The 18,748-nt window shown below is 35.0% G+C and overlaps 1 protein-coding gene across 9 annotated transcripts in view; it reads left to right on the forward strand.

Moving 5' to 3' along the window:
* NEO1 (neogenin 1) overlaps window positions 1–18,748 on the forward strand; it is a 241,340-nt gene that overhangs the window by 56,559 nt on the left and 166,033 nt on the right. For all 9 annotated transcript variants that reach the window (XM_060169920.1, XM_060169973.1, XM_060169940.1 and 6 more), the window contains exon 2: window positions 14,171–14,488. In XM_060169920.1, the coding sequence (XP_060025903.1) occupies window positions 14,171–14,488 (318 nt within the window). The remainder of the gene's footprint in view (window positions 1–14,170; window positions 14,489–18,748) is intronic.

Below are 18,748 nucleotides of genomic sequence, written 5' to 3' on the forward strand. Positions count from 1 at the left end.
TTTCCTTTCCTATCTGTTTTAGATTCCATTGACAACCACTTTCTGATATCTTCAGCTCTATTTCATTGTCACTTTCTACTCATCTGCCTAGAAAAATTCAGTTTTAAATGTCTAAACTTTCTCTTCGCTTTATACTCTACAAAATCATGTTCTCTTATTTGAACCTCTTTAAATACAGTTACCAACCTTAACTGAGCTTTCAGTGTAGCTGAGTAATCCTATTTTCCCTTTTTCTGTGCTCTCTTCCTTTCTCACTGAAGCTGCTTCAGGTGTTTATCACTACCAGCAGACACCTTCCTCACCCCCCCCCCAGCCTACCCACACCATCAACAGTTGTACTCACCTTATGCTTAAGAGACTATACAAGCAATTAACAATGACTCCCTTAACTAACTACCACCAAGCCTACTCGTAATCTTATCCTAACTTCTTGTTATAACAAAGGAAGTGTCCTTCGTCTGATCCAAAATTAACCCTCCTACATGTCTTTTTACACTATATACTTTTTATACTATAGATATTAATGCTATTGATACAATTTCCCTTTAAGCATTGCTTTAGTTTCATTGTGCAAATCTGACATGCTGTATTTTTATCTTCATTAACTTCAAAATATTTTGTAATTTCTCATGTGATTTCTTCTTTGATCTATGGGTTATTTAGAAGTATGGTGCTTAATTTCCAAATATTTTAGGATTTTCCAGATATTTATTATTGATTTATAGTTTAATTCCATAATGGTTGGAAAACATACTTTGTACAATTTCATTTCCCTCATATGCACATTAGTAGTCATCCAAAGATTTAAGGGGACTCTTATGCCAAACTCAGGAGATCCTCTCTCCCTCCTTCCCTCTCTCCCTCCCTCCTTCCCTCTCTCCCTCCCTCCTTCCCTCTCTCCCTCCCTCCTTCCCTCTCTCCCTCCCTCCTTCCCTCTCTCCCTCCCTCCTTCCCTCTCTCCCTCCCTCCTTCCCTCTCTCCCTCTCTCCCTCCCTCCTTCCCTCCCTCCCTCCCTCCCTCCTTCCCTCCCTCCCTCTCTCTGCAGCTTCCTCCTCTTTCATACTCTGCCCTGCAAATTGTAGTCACTTTGGCCTCCCCAACTCTGACCTCTGTCTTTTCAATTCTGTGTGATTTTGGAACTCCCTCTGCTTTGCTCTTCCTCAAGCTAAGGCTTGGAAAGATGGGATATCTATAGGCTGTAAGATGTGGTAATTTTAGAAATCATCTTGTTTGTTTACTTTCTCTCAGGGGTCATAGTCCTGTGCTGCCTGTTGTCCATTGTCTGAAAAGCATTATTTCATTGATTTTTGTCTAGTGTGCTAGTTGTCTAAGGCAGGAGGGTAAGTCTAGTCCCTGTTACTTTGGATCCTAATCTTACCCTCTTCTTGTCTGAATATTCTACTTTACCCTCTACTGGTTCTATCTTTCAACATGCTCAAGTCTCTCCTCTGTAACAAAGAATATAAAAGAAGACCAAGGTCAGATTTTCTTTATTTACCACCCTGTCTCTCCTCTACCTTTTATAGCCAAACATTTTGAAAGTGGTCTTGATACCCTTGTTTGTCAAACGTGTTGTTTGGTGAAATGGCAGAATCTGCACCACCTGGACACTTGTTATGTAGAAATCCCCACCCTAAAACTACTGAATGATAACTTGAATTTTAACAGAATATAACAAGGTGATTGGTCTATACACTAATATTTGACAAGTGCTGTTCTACATTTTACAGGCTCTGTTTCTTCATTTTTCCGTCTTGTTCCTGAGTGCATTGTAGTCTGGCATCTGTCTTTGCTAACTATACTAAATCTGTTCTTGCCTAGGTCATCGATGACTTTCTCAAAATGTATCCAGTGAATGAGTATGTATTGTAATACAGTAATGTAAATGTAATCCAGTGAATGAGCATCTGTATTTTACTCTCAGCAGTTCATCCTCCTCCTTGAAATATTCCTTTGGCTCCTGGGATGACATGTTCTCTTACCCTCTGACCTCTGTGACTTTTGCAGGCTTTTTCTCTGCCTTAAATGTTGGTATTCTGCAGAAACTGGCCCTCTGCTTTCTTCACATTTTACATTTCTTAGTCTATCTCATTTTCTCTTGTAACCTCAGTTTCAACATGTATTTCCATCCTGAATTCCAAGCTTGTATGTCCTTAAACTCTCCATCTCTGTGACAGACACCATGATCCCCCTACTGTGTCCTTTTCCTCAGTGATGGCACTTCAGTTTAGCCATTGTTCTGGCCAGAAACTTGTCAGTCGTCTTGGACTCCTCCATCGCACTTAACTCCATACTTACCTCACTTCCACATTTAATCAGTCGCCAAAGCTTATTGCTTTGGCTCTAAAAATTCATTTAAATATGCCCATTTCTCTTAGTCACTCTAGCTACTTGTCTAAGTAGGACTTCATCAGGTTTTAACTGAGATCACTGCAGTGGTTTCCTGTTTTCCTTATCTCCAGTCTTGTTCTCTTTAAATTAATCTTCATTTTGCAGCAAAGTGACCCTTTTAATAAGTAAATGTGATCTTCACTTCTTATCTTAAAGCCCTTGCCAAACTTCTTAACTTAGCACATAAAAATCCTCATGACCTGGTCCCTGCCCACCCAGTTCTGAATTTCTTTGAGTGCTTTGCCTCTTCCATTACCATCTTGTTTCTAGGCTTTTGTACCTGCTTTTCCTTTGACTGGACACATTCTGCTCTTCACTGGCTGGCTCCTCCTCTCAGATATCACATTAATAATCACATTTTGCATGTATGTCTTCCCTGACTCTCTAGGCGAGTTTGCCTCTCTCTGTGCAGCTTATTATACATACCCTGTCGTGGCTCCTACCATGTTGTTCTGTGGTTGTATTTGTGTGAGCTGTGATCATATCATTGTGTGTCTTCACTGTAAGCAGTCTGAGGGTGGGTACTAGTGTCTAATATTGTAACTTAGGTGCTTATCGTCTTTCATTCATTCAACAAACATTCATTGAGCACTTACTGTAAATGCCTGGCAAGGTTTCTGCTCTCATCAAGCTTACGTTGGATTGTGGGGTTGGGAATAGCTTAAGGGTGGAGCGAGAAACAATAAACAACAATAGAAGGATTTTTTATTCTTATTCATAGTAGATCCTTAGTAATACGTTTGAAAGAATTATTGTATAAATTATTATTTTAAAGAGCCCTTGAAGTCCAGAAATCTTTGATGTCATTGTTATTAATTTAAGCTCTTGAAACTCTGCTCTCTAAAAATGTAATAACCCTTTTGGACCTAGTGATCTGTGGTAATTAGCTTATTATTCAGGAACTTTTACTCTACCTAGTCTTAGTTTTATTTTATCTAATTTCCCTGAACAAAGCTGCAGTATCAAAGGTTATTAGAGGTCACTTTAGAAATAGCAGTGAGAAGTAAACTTCAAAAATAGAAAAATAATAAATTATGTTATTATTAAGAGAGGATATTTTATGTGCATTGTTTTTTATAAAGGTCAAGATCTAGATCCTAAAATTAGAAAAATTTCTCTTTAAATAGCCAAAATATAGATTTGATAGTCAGTAGGTTAAGTTAAGCTGAAATTGACATAATATTTGGAACACTTTTCTTAAAATGCTGTCACTTTATTAATTTCTAACTCTTTAATTATATGAAAAAGTGATATTAAATTTATTTTTAAATCTTGTATACCCAGAGTATCAATTAAGATTTTTTATTCCGAGCATTACAAATTTTAACTAACTTCAGCAAAAAAGAAATTTATTAGAATGATGTGGGGTAGCTTAAAGGATCAGTGGAAAAAACTAAAGAACCAAACAAGTGTCTACCGTATCATTTAGGTCAAAGAGATTATTTTTTTATAAATTATAACTCTTCTGGGTTATATAATTAATTCTACCTGTTTGAATTTTCTTGAGACCTTATGCCTAAGAGTATATGCTTCATGTTGCATAGTTTCTGATATATTGTAATTGCCTAGACAATGAACAACCCAGTTGAGTGTTTTGCTCTTAATGTTTTTATATTGCAAAAGCATCTAGGAGTAAGGACATTTTCCTACATAACAGTACCATTAATCACATCTAAGAAAATTAAACTGAGTACTATCTAATATACTAAAAATTTTAATTCACCCAAATATTCCCTACATGGTTTTTGAAGCCCAGGACTCAATAAAAGTCCACTCATTTCATTGCATTTGTTTTTGTCTCTTCAGTCACTTTTCATCTAGAATAATTCTCTTGCCTTTGTTTTTCATGACATTGACTCCTTTTTGAAGAGTCCAGGGAATTTGTCCTGTAGAATGTCTCACATTCTGAATTTGTGTATTATTCCTTCATGCTTAGATTTAGGTTCAACACTTCTAGCATAAATATTACGGTGCTTCTTACTGCATGCCGTCAGGGAGTATATGATGTCAGGCTGTCTCACTACTGGTAATACTGAATTTGATCCCTTAGTTAAGGTGATGACCACCAAATCTGTTCATTATGAAGGTACATTTCCTCTTTATAGATCAGTAATTTGTGGATGACACTCTGAAATTGTGTGACTATCCTTTTTTCAGAAACCTTCATCCAATAGTTTGAGCATTCATCAATAATGAATTGATTATTACTACAATTTTTAATTAAAAATTTCCAAAATGTTTCATTTCTAAATAGGCATTTCTGAGTAAGTGTCGAAGAGAGGGTGCTGATAGTTGCTTAAAATTCTTTAATTTTTACTATTTAGATATGGTAGACCGGTTATTTATATTTGACAGCCAGAAAGAGCTTTGCTTTGATCCCTCATATCTACTGTCATGATTCATAGTCTTTTACCCTTTTGCAGCTTTTTTTTTTTTTTTTAGAAAGAACTTGCTTGTTTGCTTTAAAGCATATTAATGAAGAGTAGCATAGTCCATTGCAGTGCTGACCAATAGAAATATAGTGTAAGCCACATAATTAAAATTTTTCCATGTACCACATTAGAAAATTTAAAAGAAACAAGTGAAATTAATTTTTAAATATTCTATTTAAATATATCCAAAATATTTAAACATGTAATCAGTATAAAAATTATTAATGAGATACTTTGCATTCTTTGTGTGTGTGCATACTAAGTCTTCTAAGTTTGGTTTGTATTTTATGAAATCTTAATTTAGATAGTCACATTTCAAATTCTCAATAGCCACGTCACGAAGTGGCTACTCTATAGGATAGTTCCAATATCCATTTGGATATTGGTTTAGTGGTTATGACCTTGGGCACAGGGAAGCCAGACTAACTTGCTTCGAATCTCACCTTCTTCATTGGTAGCTTCATGACTTTGGACATTATTTATTCTCTTTGTGGCTTAGTTTTCTCATTGTAAATGGGGATAATAATAATTACTACCACTAGTTTTGGAGGATTGAAAGAATTAATATAGGTAAAGCACTAGAATAATGCCTGGCACATGGTAACTGTGCAGTAAATATTAAGTATTATTATAGTACCTTTAGACTTGGTCCCATAATTACTATTTTGTCTTAGAAGTATCCTTGTATTTTGTTAGAGTTAGGACTAGTTCTTGGATCCCTTGACTTCTGTTTTGTATCAGGCTGTTTCTTGCCCTCAGTCTCCTGCTTTACCTCTTCTGTGGTGACTTTATAAACGAATAAGATGAACTAGATTTTCCAGGACAGTTTTGGTTTCAAGTGTTCACTCCTCTGGTTACTATAATTTGGTGAAATAAATGGGAAAACCCCAAAACTCTGCAAATGGCAATGAGTTAGTAAAAAATTTATTGTTATGACTTTTTAAAAAACCCACAAAATATTGACAGCCACAGTAAACTGGGTTGTTGTTGCCTTTCTCTTTGTAAAACCCACAAATGCGTCTGTATTACAAAAGCCTATATAATTGTAGCAGTGAGATAAAGCGTTAGCATATGGAGTAGAGGTGGTATTGAATATTCATGAGTATAGTTGTATCCAGTTCAGAGTTATTTAGAATGTGTTTCAAATTAGATTACTCTCCATTTTTGTATTAGGTCAGATTAACTGTAGATGATTGGAAAGGAAGTATTTAAAGAAGTTTTACAAAGGAGATACCCTGTTTAAAAAAAACTTGACGATTGTGATAAAACATTTTGTAGTCAGCTAGTAACGTACTGCTCATGGTAGAAAAGTGTGAACCATAACAATCAAAGAAGTATTGAATTACAGTGTAAAACTGTCACCATTCAGATCTTTGGATTCACCTCCAGGTTAATATTCGCATTATATTATCATTGAGCTTATATTTTCTTCAGTATAATATGCAAAAATGGAACTGAAAAAAACTCTTGTTTCAGAAATTCAGAAGACCCATCAAGTACTGAGTGAGATGTATTACTCTTAGGACAGTCTTCTGGCCACAAATAACAAAAAAATTGCTTATAAAATGTTTATATAACTATCTAAACATGAAGGTTTATATAGTTAATAGAAGTTCTATATAGTTAATATAAAAATTCTTATATTTTTCTCATCTGGCAGAATGAAAACTGACCAATTCAGATTTTCCCTCTATTTTGATGTGTAATATAAGTATTGCTAATATTGTTGGCATGTTAACTATTACTAACATACTTTTTCTAAGAATTAGAGAATTTTCAGGTAACTGTTCATAACATTAGTGGTACTGTTTGTAGGTTATCAGATTGTACCTAGTCTTCTTGCTGATCACATGGAAATGATAAGGTATTAATATTATTTATTTATGACACTTTAAAAAGTGATACTAAAACATTTTTACAAAGGACAGATTTGAAATCATCTGAATATAAAATTTTTGAGAATGAAACTGATCTTAAAAAACAGTGGAGATTTGATGTTATGCAAAGTCACTCAGAATCACTAATACTGAATTCCATCTTGGCCCACCCACCCTTCAAACCTGTAGGATTCTGAAAAGGATACAAACAAACAAAACACAAGAACAAACCAAGGTACAAATAGCAAGTAGCAGTGACAAACCAGGGGTCACTTTAATACTCTTTTGTAGTCTCGCCTTCTAGTTCGGAAGATAGGCCCTTAAAAACAAAGTTAAATGCTGAGAAGAGCACATGTTGGGCAGGATAAAAGAGTTTTTCAGAGAGAGTTGTCAGGGAAGGTCTCTGTAGAAGTGACAGTTGGGTTGAAACGTGAAGGAAGAGAAAAAGCTAGCCCTGTGACAGTAGAGTGGTGTGGAGCTAGTGTTCACGCAGAGGGAGAGCAAATGCAAAGACTTCAGCACGGGAAAGAAAACTGCTTGTTCAAGAAATTGAATTATGTGGCCAGAGTTTATTGAGTTAGAAGGAGTGTGATGTAAGATTAGGCTGTAGAGAGGCAGGAACCAGATCCTGTAGCCCGTCTGAATGCTGTGGTAATGAATTTGGATTTTATATTAGCTGTAATAGGAAGCTGTTGAAAGATTAGGCAGAGAAGAAAGATGACCAAACTTGAGTTTTAAGATCACTTCACATTATTTTATACATAATTGTCAAAATGTGACTAAAAGTAAAAAAATAAGGTCCATATTTTATGCGTAACAATTTCTAAAATGTGACTGGTGAACACCGAGGTCCTAGATTTTAGCAGTTTGGGGGGAAATATTGTAAGCTTTTGAACTATGAATAGTTACTGTTTATTGAGGACCAAGTAATGAGGTGGGTGCTTTTACACGTCTTCACGGAAATTTCCTTAAAAGGAAGCTATTATTTTTCCTATTTTATAGGGGAGAAAATTTTGGATACAGAGAGAAATTAACTAGCATAGCAGAGCTAGGATTCGAAACCATGTCTGCCTGACTGCATTTTACCAAAGTTTTTTTCCACTATGGCTGTTTTTGCGGGGGGGAGGGCAAGAGGAGGAAGGCTGAAAATTGAAGAAAAGGAAAGCACTCTTACTATAATAAATGTTTATTGAATAAATTCACATATATTTCATTTTGAGGAGTGGTGGGGAAGGTAGATGCTGTAAATTAGAACAATCAAATGTTACCGATTAGGATATTATGATCTTGAAAAAGAATTTCTTATCCTGCTTTGATTAGAAGTTCACATTTGCTGTTTTTATGGTATATCTGTACCATAAAAGTTTTTCAAAACATATGTGTTTGTCACACAGTTAAAATCATCCATATAATATTAACTACTAACCACTTATCTTACTTGAAATCCCCAGGAAAGGAGTTTTGCATGCTCAGTAGTTCAGTTTAGCGGAATTAGCTGTGTGAGGAGGAATTAGCTGTGTGAGGCAGAGAGGGGAGCAATGATTGCTGTATAGCAAAACGGGGTAGAAAACATTTAACTCTAAAGTGTTGTTTGTTCTTCTTAATAGATAACATGAATGTATTTGGCTGAGCCCTTAGAATGTTGAATTATTTGAACTTTCTAATTTTTAAATGTTTTAATTATAAATTGAGAACTAGAAGCAAGAGAGCCTGAGCTATATGGAGATAGTGGACACCAAGAGCTCAGGAAGGATGAAATATAGGATTTAGAGACTGACTGGATGGGTTGGGATGATCAAAAGTAATGTTAAGGAGTAAAAGAAATATGAAGTCCTTCAACATTAGTCTCTTAGCTTATAGTGAAGAGATAATTTTCCTAGGATGAATAACATTCTACAGAATGCTTATATTTGTAGGTATTTAAAAATGTTTGCTTACCCTTCTGTTCTGTATTTCTGCTACTGTCAATAACTTTGAACCTCTTTGGGCAATAAGACAGCTAGATATCATTTTATTTCTGCTAGTATTTATATACTATGTGGTGTTTTGTTGGTTTTTTTTTTTTACTCTGGGTACAGTAAAATTTAGAATAATTATTGGCCACATAATTAAAGTGTGCAGTGAGTGTTATGATTTGTTGATATTTGGGGGTGGGGGGATTCCAACTGAAATGAGTTCCCTGTGGATATTTTCCTTTCACAAGATGGAATTCTGTCAAGAAGTGTGAAATATTCTATCAAAAAGTGAGGAATAGTCTATCAAGAAGTGAGAGCTATTCCATTAAGAAGTGAGAAATTTGCAGAGAACTGAGAATGTAGAAGAGATCAGATAGAATCATTAAGCCTATTTCAGAATAATTTGTACAGTGACTCTGGTTGTAGTAAACTAAAATTAAGCAAACTTAAGTGGATAGGGAATCAGGACCCTGGTGAGGAGTATAGGACAGTTTTTATACAAAGTCAGCCAGGGAGTGAGTGTCTGATAACTCTTCTACTGTGACAAAGGAAAAGTGGTTAAAGACAATGGTGATGGATCTTTTGAAAAATAAACCCTCTGTCCTCAACAAAGGATTAATCACCACCACCAACAAAAAATTTTTTGTCATAGAATAAAAAGATGACAAGAAGAATGCATAAGCAATTGTTCATATTTTTTAAAGTGAATAATACAGAAATCCATGGAGTAAAAAGCCTTCTCCCTGTACACTCTCCATCAGCAGCTCAATCCTGCTACTCTCCCCAGGAGAAAACTCTGTTGACTTTTCTTCCAGACTTTTCCCTCTATATTTACATTTAATTATATGCATACACACACACACACACACACATATATATATATACCTGTGTACATATAGTTTAATGTAAGTGGGGTCATCTTATACACATTTTAAAACTTCAATGTTTTTTATTTAACAAATATATGTATTTTGACAATCATTCAATCTAAGTATATGAATATACCCCAGACTTTTCATATTGTCCCCTCCTATGTACACTAAATATAAAGATGAAAATAGCTTTATTTCTGCTTAAAGAAACAATACTATTTTTAATGTAAAATATTCAGACAATACCAAAGATGAAAGAAATAGTTAAAAAGCAACTGAAATCTCACCACACTGAGATGATCCCCATTTTGGTGACTAGTTAAGCCTATCCCTTTAGGTATTCACACAAGTGTAAACATACACCCATATCTACCACATACATGTTTATAATATTTATCAGTGGATTACATACAAGCTGATTTTTATCACAAAATTGTTTTACTTGTGCTTGGGGATTTTTATCCTCCCTCCCTGTCCCCCCATCCCCCACCAGTCCCCTCTCATCTTTCCCCTCCCAGTGACAGGTCGTAACAACCTGGTGTATACTTTCCTATGTTTCTCAGTGCTCCTACAATCATATGCATATGCCTGCATTGTTCATTTTTCACAGAACTCATTTCGGATCAATTGAAACGTAGCTTACTCGTTTTTTGCTTGCTAAATATTCTAAGGCAGGAATCAGTAAACTACAGCCAATAGATCAAATCCATCCTGCTGTTTTTGTAAATAAAGTTTTATTGAAACACAGTTTCACCCATTTTTCTGTTGAGTGGTGTGACCTTTTAAATTTTTTATCTGTTATATGTGATATATTTTCTTCCAATCTGGTCTCTTTTGCTTTGTTATGGTATTTTGCCATACAAGAGTTTTTTTGTTTTGTTTTGTTTTTTAATTTAAACACAGTGAAGTAAAGCAAATCTATCTTTTCCAGCTTTAAGGTTTCCTATTTTGATTTAAAAGGTTGCCTAACTCCAGGGTACTCTCTCCCTGTATTTTCCTAAAACTTTTATGACTTAATTTTTTCATAAGTCTGGAATGTATTTTTCTATATGTATATGAGTGGTGGTGTAGTGTGGTTAAGATCACAGACTCTGGTTCTGTCATTTACTATATACCTGTGTGACCTTGGACAAGTTAATTAACATTTCTGTGCTTCAGTTTCCTTCTTTAAAATGGAAATAATAATAGTACCTATCTCATAAGGCAGTAGTGAAGATTGTGTGGTTAGTATGTAAATAATGTTTAGAACAGTGCCTGATACACAGAAACACGTGTCTATTATTATATGTTGTGAGTAGATGTCCCAGTTTTCTCCTCTATGGATAACTAGTTGCCCTAGTAACATTTGTTGAGTAATTCATCCTTTTCCCAAAATGCCACCTCTACTGCATATTAAGTTTCCAAATATATATAGCTGTATTTTGGGGCTCTGTAGCTTGTTACGTGGCTCTGTTTTACCCTGTTTCAGAACATAGTGGCTTAATTACTGTAGCTTTATAAATATTGGTAACTGATGAGTGCAGTTACTTTACTTTGTTCTTCTAAATTATTTTGACTCTTCTTGGCTTTCTTTGCTGTTCTGTATAATTTTTTTAAAAGCTCATCAAAATTAACGAAAACCCTGCTTGTTAGTAAGTTTTATTATGCAAGAGAGTGATACTAATTGCCTAGTATTGGAATGGAACCTGTGGTCTCATTAATACTTTAAGCAGTGGAAGTTTTTAGAAGTTATCTGGTTGTATAATCTAAAGATTGATACCATCCACTGTGCTAGGTGGGCACTGAGAATATGGTGAATAAAAACACTGGAGAAAGATAGATTGTAACCCTGCAGTTCCCAAACTGTACCCTGAGATACCCCACAGCACCTCAGTGAACTTACAGGAATATTTCAGACTTTTTAGGGAAACATATCTGTTAGACACCATGTAAACTTCTAGGTCAAGGTAGTTCACAGTTCAACATTTAATTGTGCTGCTTTCATCTTGATGCTGCGATATCTTCGTGAAGTTGGGTTTTTGGTGGTCACTGTGATAAAAAGCAAGTATCATGCAGAAATGTGTGGAACAGGAAATGAGGATGGCAATATCCAATGGGATTTAAATGTTTGAGAAGTTGTGCAAAGCCCAGGGGTGCACACATCCCATAAGTAATTGTGATTACTGAAAGATGAAATTAAAATATTTTTCAATTTATGTGTATTATTTTTTCAAACGGGTACTAACTTGTTAAGACACAAGTATTTATTCATTCATTTGAACCTAACAACCAGAACTCTTAGGTATTTCTTTTAGCCTAAGGAATTCATGAAAAAAATTACTGAACAAATAAGGGTACCAGGAACCAAGAAAACTTGCGACTCTCTCTGCCTTAACAAGTTATTACAAACATTTAAAGATTAATACATTTGAAGTGCTATGTGGGTAGATTACTGTATGCCATGCCTGCTTGTAACAGGGCAAACTAATCTTGCCTGGGCTTTAGGGACAGATAGCTTTTCTGAGAAAGTGATATTTAAGCTGAGCTTGAGGGAAGACTAGTTAATTGGAGAGGGGTGCCGGTGGGAATAGCTTGTGTGAAGAGGGCAGATGTTGTATGAGACTGACAGGAGTGCAGCATGCTTTACCGGATGAAGGAAGAGCGATTCAAGGGGAGGGGCCTGGAGAGTAGGCAGAGGCCAATCACAGAGTGATGCGGCAAGCCAGTTAAGGAGTTTATTTAGATTTTTTTTTTTAATAAAAAGTAATGGCAAGCCTTTGAGAGATTTTAAGTGAAGGAAGAATATCTTAGGTCACCCCCTGCTGAGAGAATAAAATAAAAGATGATAAATGTAAATATTTAAGCAATGCTATATTCTAAGTATACTGAATGGATGGATATTTTTTGGTAAAATTTTGAAGTGCCTTGATTTTTCAAAGGCATCTGTAAACTTTCATGAGTATAATTTTTTCTTAATTTTTTGAACACATATACTCTTGTTCAACTTGGTTGATATGACATAGGCTTTTTAAATGAAATAAAATCAAGATAGAACATTAAACTGTAAAATATTTATATTGGTGTAATTTTTTTGTATTTTTTGTCAAATGGCAAAGACTTTGTCCAAATTTTTAAATTAATTTTATTTATTAATATAGTTAATGACTATTTTAAATTGTTAATTTGCATAATTTAACTGCCAATCTAATATATCTCTGAGTTTAAATTTGGGTGGTGTAATGAAGACTTAATAGTTATACAGAAAAGGTATAAAGGTAATTTTTCTTATTTAACCATTTTTTACTGCCCTGAAGTTTATATTTTGATTTATTTTACTATAGTTCCAGTAAATTAATGCAGTATAAAAATTTTTATAGTAATAAGAAGCAAATTACTGTAGGTTACTTCTGAAAAATTCCTAAAGCTCACTTTCAAGAGTTTTAGGACTTGAAGAATCAGTTTCATATTCATCAAATGGGGATTGAAACCCCTCGTGGTGTTTGGGAAAGGGTGCTTAGTCTATTTGGAATTTATTTATCGTTGTAAGTGTTGGAAAATGTTAAACCAAGTGAATATTATTTCCTTTCCTCTGCCAGTGTGTTTCATATTTATTTATAACTATTCTTTTATTAGGTAATAAAGAATTAGTGTCATACTTAAATTCATAATGTAGGTAACCTATAAATAAAGGGCTGTGTAGATGTATATTTGAAAAAGTCTTGGTTTCATTTGTTCATATGAAGAAATCTGATTCCAACTCGAGTTGTTCACAAAGGAGTTGATCAGTAGTTCTCGTGAAAAAAAGAGGTAAAACTAAGTTGGAAAGCTTTCTCTGGCTGAGAATATAGGGTTTATAGCAAATGTTTTCTTTAAATTATGTTTTTTCCATGTTCAAAGAACTGGCTGAAGACTTAGAAAAATTAACCTGATCCCTCCAGTGGTCTTTACATCAAATGAATTCTAGATGAAGATTAAATATAGAACATGAAACCACAAAAGTACTAGCACAAAACAAAGCTGAATTTTAAAAAATATTCTTGCGATAAAGAAAACCTTTTTAAATGTAACAGATTTACTTTTATGTAGTTAAAATATATTTTCTTATAACAAAAAAATCATAATACCAAAGTAGAAAAAAGAACATTTACAAAACTTGATAGCTATGTCCAAAAATTGCTTTTAGTCAATAGGATGAATAATCCACTAGAAAAATGGACAAAGGGTGTGTATAGTGAATTTATGAAAGAAATACAGCTGGTAAACATAGAAGAGATACCGTATTAACAAAGAATCATTTCAATTTTCTACCTCCTTTACATTCTGTAGAAAATTTCACTTTGAATACCGTAATTTTAAATATTTCTAAATCCCATTGTAGGGTTTGAAATAAAACTTTTACTAGATACTCATATCATCTAACAAGGTTGGATTATCTCTGCTAGCAGGGTCTTTTTTCCTAATGTTCTTCTAAATGGGTCAAATTTTGATTTTCTAATAAAAGTAGATTTTATTTATTAGATATTCATAGTGAAATGACTGTATTTGTGTATCATACCTAAGGGGGAACCACTTAAGAATAATTTTTGGACATGTTATATTTTCTTACAGCAGTAGTAGAGGAAAGTTTTGCTTAACTTTGTTCTTTTTCTTTATTATTTTTGCAGGATCCAGCATTCGGACATTCACTCCATTTTATTTTTTGGTGGAACCAGTGGATACCCTCTCAATTAGAGGCTCTTCTGGTATACTAAACTGTTCAGCATATTCTGAACCTTCTCCAAAAATTGAATGGAAAAAAGATGGAACTTTTTTAAACTTAGTGTCAGACGATCGACGCCAGCTTCTCCCAGATGGATCTTTATTTATTAGCAATGTGGTGCATTCCAAACACAATAAACCTGATGAAGGTTATTATCAGTGTGTGGCCACTGTTGAGAGTCTTGGAACTATTGTCAGCAGAACAGCCAAGCTCACAGTAGCAGGTAAGTTTTGTTGAGTAATTTATTTGTATTTTCAAATTTTTTATAAAGGGTAAATCTTGATGGAAGCAGTATTGTCTTAGAGTTTTCATTAAACTGGTTACAGCAAATACACTCATTTAACAAGTATCTATTGAGCATATACCAGGTGTATAGGATTATGCTAGGACTTGATCAGTGCTGTAGGGATTAAACTATAGCACTTTTCCACTTTCTAATGGTTTAGATGGCTTAAAGTTGCTATCAGAAGTACTGAGCCAGGTCTTTTTATCTTCTTAACTTGGAAATGGCAAAAGAAGTTGTGCAGGAAAATTGTCACTTTGATTGTGAACTTTTACCCTACCCACATAACCATTTAGCATGATTTTGTAAAACTTGTAGTATAGTCAGTCTTGGTTCTTTATGCCTTAACCAAGGAAATGACATTTAATTGGAATATTTAAAAATCTGTAGGATACCGTGCTCTGAAACGGGAGAGGCCACCGTAGTGGGGAGCCCGCTCACCGCAATGAAGAGTGGCTCACACTCACCGCAACTAGAGAAGGCCCACCAAAAACTAAAAATTAAAAAAAAAAATCTGTAGGATATATATGTATATATATAAAGAGCAGAAGGTTGTAAAGAGAAAAATTCACTCTCTTTTAGCGCATTCCTGTTTGAAAAATGTTGGAAAGTGTAAGAACAATTAAAGATCTAGAAAGATAAGCTATGGTTCCTAAAGAGATCATACTGTTTGCAGTAGATATTATAGTCCTCAGATCAGTGTTTTTACACTTGAGAACCAGATGAAGTAAGTTTCTGTTAAGGGTCAGATTGTACAAAAATTGTTTTATCTTTAAGTCTTATATTTATTCTCACCTTGGTGAAATGCTAACATGTGAACAAAATATGACTGAGACAGTAGTTTCCCATCTTGTTCCCACTCTTGGATCATGGCTCCCCACCTCCTACTCACTACAGGTTGTATTTGCTTGTTCATTCAGAGTGTGATGGCTCTTTTTCTCTTTGCAGCCAAATACTCAAAAGTTGAATTTGAGTGTGATGTACAGCCACTGTAATTATTTCATAATCACAGATTGAGGATGGAAAAATAAAAGGAGAAAAGAATCAGGCCTTTTGACAGTTTGCCTTTTCTCTTTTTTCTTTCTTCTCTTTCTTTCAAAAGTCTTTTTGCCATACTTTCTCCAAAATGTTGATAAATAAGTTTGCATTATGACTGACTGCCCCTATAATGTCACTTAGGTCAGCCTTTGTTTATCATTCACATTTTAAGCTGGGCTTTTAATCTTAACTCCTTCCTCTCAGCTGTCCCCCACGTCCAATCACCAAATCGAGTGAATTCTGCTTCCTAATTCCTCTGTACTTGATCCACATGCTCCTTCCTGAGGCTACTCCTGGTCATCCCTCATCACAACCTTGTAACTGTCTGCCACCTCATTTTTTCCCTCCTCCAACCCAGTCTCCACTGTGTGGTCAGAGCACTCTTTCTCACCCTTCAGTGGCTCTCCAGTAAACAACAGCAAGTTAATGTCTAAACTCTTTAACAGGCCTGTTGAGTTCTTTCGTGAGGTGACCTCCACTTCTCCAGCTTCATTCCTAACACTCCATTCTGCTTCTGTCCCTGCCCCCTACCACCATCAGCACCCTCACCTCATTTTAGGCTCTGGCAGTACTGAATGTTTTCACTTCCTTTCATCCTCTGCCTCTGACCTTTGTTCACGGCTTCCTCACTGCCTATTAATCCTGTCCTCCACCTTTTCTTCTCTTTCTTCTCCTCTGCTAGGTTTGTTCATCATTCCTTTTAGCTTTCATATCCTTTAGGAAACATTTTTGACCCAATATCTAAGTAAATAGGCAATTTTAATACAAAACCCAAGTTCTTTTGCTGCAAACAACATTCTGTAGGAGATTTGTTTAACCTGCTCTTGGCCTGGGTATCAGGAGGAAATAGTATCTAAGCTAAGACATGAGTAGAAGTTCTTCTTAATAGTTGCATAGTATCCATTGTATTTGTATATATTGTGATTTATCTAAAAATTCCCTTTTTGATGAATAGTTAATGGATAAAAATTGTTTGATCTTATAGACAGTAGTATAGTGAACAAACTTTTGCAAATCTTTATTTCTGTAGAATAGAATACGACTGGAGATGGGGGGAATGAGGGCATGAAGAGGGTGGGAAAGGGGTGGGTACAAGGAACGGGAATGACTGCAAGTGAATACAAAGTTTCTTTGGGGGATGGTGAAAATGTTCTAAAATTAGATGATAGTGATGGTTGCACAACTCTGCATATACTAAAGACCATTGAATTGTGCACTTTAAATGGTAGCCTTTATCATATAAATTGTACCTCAGTAAAACTATTTTTAAAAAAATGCTGCCCAAAAAAAATACGCTCCTGCTAAATTGCCATTCTGAAAAACTATTGGTTAGAGTTCTTTGTTTGCAAGCAATAGAAACTGACTCTGGCTAAGTCAAACAAGAAGGGGAATTTTTGAAAGCACACTAAGTAGATAGCTCATAGAATTAAATGTGACAGGTCTTCTTCTCTGGGCTGTCTCATATCTCCACAGCAGAAATTTTTCTTTTACTGCCTGGGCAGTCCCCTGGCTGTGGGTGTTTTGTGCCCAAAGGTGGGGTAACTGGGTAGTCTAAATACACACACTGTTAATCCCTTCTTGTCAATCCCATGCCTCACTCCCACTCTCTCTCTTTTCTCCTGCAATTCTCCAAAGACAGCAGGACAAACTGGCCTCCTACTTGTGAGCAAAAGAAGCTGCAGCGTTTTCTGCCTCGATATGTCAGTTACTAGTTCCTCCATCTGCTTTCCCTATCCAGAAACTTTTTGAAATCTCTTGTCTGCCAACTTCCCATATGTTGTTGTGGGTTTATATTTTAAAAAATTACTCATTTTCATGAGAGCACAGGAGGGAGAATATTTTGACTTTTTAAAAATAGAACTAGTTCTTGGTTTTATTTGATTCCTTTTTTCCTCTACTTTATTAGTTTCTGTTTATCTTTGTTAATTCTTGCTTCTAATTTTCCAATTTCTGAAAAGTAGATATTTGGTTAATTTTATCTTTATTTCTTTCCTTCAAAAATCCCCTTGAAATAAAAAATAAGAAAAAATTTGTAGCAGAGCTAGACAACCTGTGTGTCATTTCCATATAGACTAATTGACTATCATAGAACTAGAAAACCTGGAATTATGTTTCTCATTATTTAATGTTTGCTAGTCTTTGAAGAAACATTTTGTTGTGTTCTGAGCATATCAGAGTCACTTAAAATTTTTTTTTTATTTTTATACAATTTTTAAAGGTTACTTGCCATTTACAGTTATTATAAAATTATTGGCTATATTCTTCATGTTGTGCAATACATCATTGAGCCTATCTTATACCCAATAGTTTGTACCTTCCACTCCCCCTCCCATGTGTCCCCACCCCACTTTCCCCCACGTTAACCACTAGTTTTTTCTGTATATCTGCTCTTTTTTTTTTTTAAGAAAAAAAGATAATTTAGATTTTATTATAAGAAGAGGTTCTGCTCATCTAAGGCACCTTTAGAAATAAATAGTCAGCCCACAGATTGGGGAAAATATTCACAGTATATGCTTAAAAAAGAACTCATGGTTGCAATATATTTTTAATAACTACTACAAACCAACAATAAAAAGAAAAACAACACTTTTTTTTTTTTTTAATGCGGTACGCAGGCCTCTCACTGTTGTGGCCTCTCCTGTTGCGGATCACAGGCTCCAGACGCGCAGGCTCAGTGGCCATGGCTCACAGGCCCAGCCGCTCCGCAGCATGTGGGATCTTCCCAGACCGGGGTCATGAACCTGTGTCCCCTGCATCGGCAGGTGGACTCTCAACCACTGCACCACCAGGGAAGCCCCAACCCTATTTTTTAATGGGCAAAAGACTTGAACAGACATTTAATAAGAGAAAATGTAGGTGTAGCTGATATCACATGTAAAGATGCTCAAAATCATTAATCATTAGGAAAATGCAAATTAAAACCACAATGGGGTACCATTTCACACCTGTTAGAGTGGCTAAAAGTCAAAAAGTACACCAGTACCAAATGAGGATGTGGAGCAGTGGATCCTTGTATATCTGCTCTTAACCATTACGTTCTGTGGCGCCTACAAAGTATTTATGACTACATTTTTTTGGTTAATATTCTATTTTGAAATAATTTTAAATTTGTGGAATTGTCATAAGAATGAAACCAAGAAATCTCATATATTCTTCAATCAG

Source organism: Lagenorhynchus albirostris, chromosome 1 (assembly GCF_949774975.1).
Source record: "Lagenorhynchus albirostris chromosome 1, mLagAlb1.1, whole genome shotgun sequence".
In the NCBI taxonomy this organism is placed as follows: Eukaryota; Metazoa; Chordata; class Mammalia; order Artiodactyla; family Delphinidae; genus Lagenorhynchus; species Lagenorhynchus albirostris.